Source organism: Barbus barbus (genome assembly GCF_936440315.1).
Source record: "Barbus barbus genome assembly, chromosome: 48".
NCBI classification, from domain to species: domain Eukaryota; kingdom Metazoa; phylum Chordata; class Actinopteri; order Cypriniformes; family Cyprinidae; genus Barbus; species Barbus barbus.
In genome coordinates this window covers 17,586,519-17,589,856 of record NC_136726.1, presented here as the reverse complement: position 1 = coordinate 17,589,856, position 3,338 = coordinate 17,586,519, and the positions used below count along the sequence as shown (strand labels likewise).

The window sequence follows — 3,338 nt, the reverse complement described above, 5'->3', positions numbered from 1 at the left end:
TCAAGGATGAACTGCCACAGGAACCCAAGATGTTATACGCTATGAGAAAGAAAATGCAGAAAACAGTTTAAGGACTTAAATAAAGCTTATTTTAAGCATGAGATGCATCAACATGTATTTAAGGTCATGTGGGATAACTCCAAACGCTAACTTAATCCATAAATCTTCTAGTCCGAGCACAGAAATGATTTGAAATCGCCCTGTATGCATCAAATAGACGTGTTCCTGACATTTGGCCCGGTTTTAATTGGGACACGTTTTGTTCCTCCTTGTTCTAAATTTTAGGGTGGAGAAACCAGGCATACATCTGCACGTAATTTGTAGCAGCCATCCCTGTTGGAAAATTAGCCGTTTAAAGCTTGTCCAGTTGAAGAGTGACCAAAACACCTCTAAAACCATCTAACAGATGGACCAATATAGTTTAAAGAGCCTCTTTTTCAGCAAGGACAACTGAATAATGTGATAGTCAAAAATAACTAATTAAGTCAATCAATGAATCATTTAGAATTAACATGCTCAATTCAAACAACTATGGTGTGAATGTTTTCTAATATGACAATCTGTAACCTAAGATTTTAAACGTATCGACATTGAATGTGAATCTTGAGATTTCAGAAAGATGGAAAGTTTCAGATTCATCTGCAAATGATATGGGTCCTCACGTACAGAATGACAGATTTAAACAGAGTTTAAATGCATATTAGTAAACCAACAACCCTTAAAATAACATTAAAAAGACATGGAGAAATAATTGCTGGAAAAATAATTGCAGATTACATCTTTTCTTGATTAAACCACAATAGTTATTTTCCTTAAATAAATAACTTCTGTTATGTAAAGACACTTTTGAAACGGTTGACATACACTCAACTCCCAAAGTCCTTTTCTACCTGTCAACATCCTTATCATACGTCTTGCATCGGTCTACTGTGTCTTTGTTTCGACAATCTTCAAAATCGATATGTCACTTACTGTTCCTTAAGAGTTTTAGAAGTCTTTTTTTCTTTGTTTAATCCACATTATGAAAAGCAGTTCAGATCTGGGTTTCTTGTACATTGTCTTTTGAGCTGGCCCGAATTAGCAAAGGTTCGTGGGCAGAGCTGTGTATAGAATTGATGGTGGAGGCATGGTTGTACGCAGTTTTGTAGGCGTTGTAATGATTCAGGTGCTCATGCTCCAGTGGGGGGAGGGCGAGGTGGCCCTCCATGGTAGGTCCACCTGTTACACAATCCTCGTCCATGTTGATAATCTCGATGGTTCGCGTCGGTGCGTGGTGGTTCTGCTGGTGATGTTGTTTGCGCATTTTATAAAATATGATCAGCATGACTGCCGCCATCAGGGTGATGGCTACAAAGCAACCAATGATGATCTTTGTGGTCTTCATGACCTCATCCAAGGTGTTGAGGGAGCCATCAATCAGGGCTGTGACTGGGATGGTGTAGGTCTTGTCGGTGGCCTTGGTGGACAGTGGTGTCCGTGCTGTTGTGGTAGTGGTGGTGAAGGATGGTGGTAAGGTCTCCCAAATCCCAGAAGAAGGAGTAGGGCCACCCTTCTGCTGTACCGTTGGATGGCCTTCATCATGTGCCGCTTCTGTGGTCTCGACGGTAACAGTAGTGAAGTAACTGAAGCTGCTGTTCTCTGTCGAGGACACGTTGAGTGTAGCCGAGGCTGTCGTGTTCCCTGCGGAGTTGCTCACCATACAAGTGTACATTCCCATGTCCTGCATTGTGACATTGGTAAAGTTCAACGTCCCATCGTTGAGCACAGAAATGCGCACCTTGTATGCCCCGTGCGTCATAATGGACCCATTGGGCGTGATCCAGCTGACTGAGGTCAAAGAATTCGCTCGACATTTCAATTCTGCTGCCATGCCCTCAGTCACATTCAGGTCTGCTGGTGGCTCCACGATCACCGGTGCATAACAATGGAAATAGTTCTGGTCGAGTTCGCCGATGTAGCGCCCTTTGTGGCTGGCAGGTGACGCGCAGCGGGCACAGCAACTGGTATTGGCCGGCACCATTTCCTTTAGCCACCAACTGAGCCAGAGGATGTCACAGTTGCAGTTCCAGGGGTTGTGGTGCAAGTGTACCCTCTCCAAGTTGTGTAGCGGGGTGAAGAGGTCATGAGGCAGGAGGGTAAGGTTATTGTGAGCCAAATTGAGCTCCACGAGGGACTGAAGATCATCGAAAGCATTTCTCTCAATCGTCTGGATCTGCGCATGCATCATCCATAGTTTCTGTAAGTGGACGAGGCCTTTGAAAGACCCTGGCCTTATTATAGACAGCTGGTTTCCTGACATCTCCATCTCATCCAAACGGACAAGAGGAATGAGGTTGGGGATCTCTTTTAAGTTGCACATGCCCAGGTTCAGGTACCGCAGGTTGCTGAGGCCTTCAAAGGCACCTTCCGAGATATACGAGAGCCTTTTCAGCTCGCCCAAGTCCAGCCTTCGCAGCGATGGTACGCGGTTGAAGGCATAAGAGGGTATACTCTCGATAGGGTTATTCCTCAACCAAAGCTCTTTAAGTTTGGACAGGTACTCGAAAGCCCCATTGGGGATTGTGGTTAGACGATTATCAAAGAGCTCCAGAGTGTTGAGGTTAGCCAGCCCATTGAACGCTCCGATTTCAATGTTGCGGATGTGGTTCTTGCTGAGCTGCAGGATCTCCAGGTGCCTTAGATGCTTGAAGCTGTCAACCTTGATCACCTGGATGAGGTTCTCCTGAAGGTTCAGGTACCTTGTATTGGTGGAAATACCATCGGGTACATCTCGAAGGCCACGTCGCGTACAGATGACCTTGCTGAACTGGTTGCTACAAGAGCAGACGGAAGGGCAGGTCTGCGCTCGCACCAGGCCAGCCACCACCAGAAGCTGCAGGGCCAGCGACAGCACAAACAATGGGTCGGACAGGGCCCGGTTCCACCTAGGACCTCTCATCGTCTGCTGCATCAGGGAGGAGGTCATCTTGTTTATCATTCATAATTCGCTTACAGGTTCTCCACTCTTTGGGAAGGGTTTTATTAGGCCGAACTGCAAAAAAAGAGAGAAAGAACCATATAAGGTTTGGAATACCACTGTAGATGACACTAATCACAAAAAGATAATACACACTAAAATTCCATACATATTCAATCTTATTGAGTTTCTGTTGCTTATTTGCACATGCTCTTCAGTGCCTGATTCACTAAACAAATTATGCAAATTAGGTAATGCCACAAATACTGCAATAAAAAGTGCACTGCAATCAATTTCCACGGTGCGATTCTCCACCAAAAGGGTCAAAACTTTTTAATAAATCAGTGAATTGGAAAAACAGATGAGAGAAAAAAAAAAATAT

The 3,338-nt window shown here is 44.6% G+C and overlaps 1 protein-coding gene across 1 annotated transcript; it reads right to left on the bottom strand.

Annotated features, from left to right (window-relative positions):
- Positions 1-1,033: 1,033 nt before the first annotated feature.
- LOC306866324 (leucine-rich repeat-containing protein 4C-like) lies at positions 1,034-2,977 on the bottom strand (the record flags this gene model as incomplete). The annotated part of the gene is made up of 1 exon (XM_079411439.1): positions 1,034-2,977. One exon carries the CDS (start codon positions 2,975-2,977, stop codon positions 1,034-1,036), a length of 1,944 nt encoding a protein of 647 aa, XP_079267565.1.
- Positions 2,978-3,338: the final 361 nt, after the last annotated feature.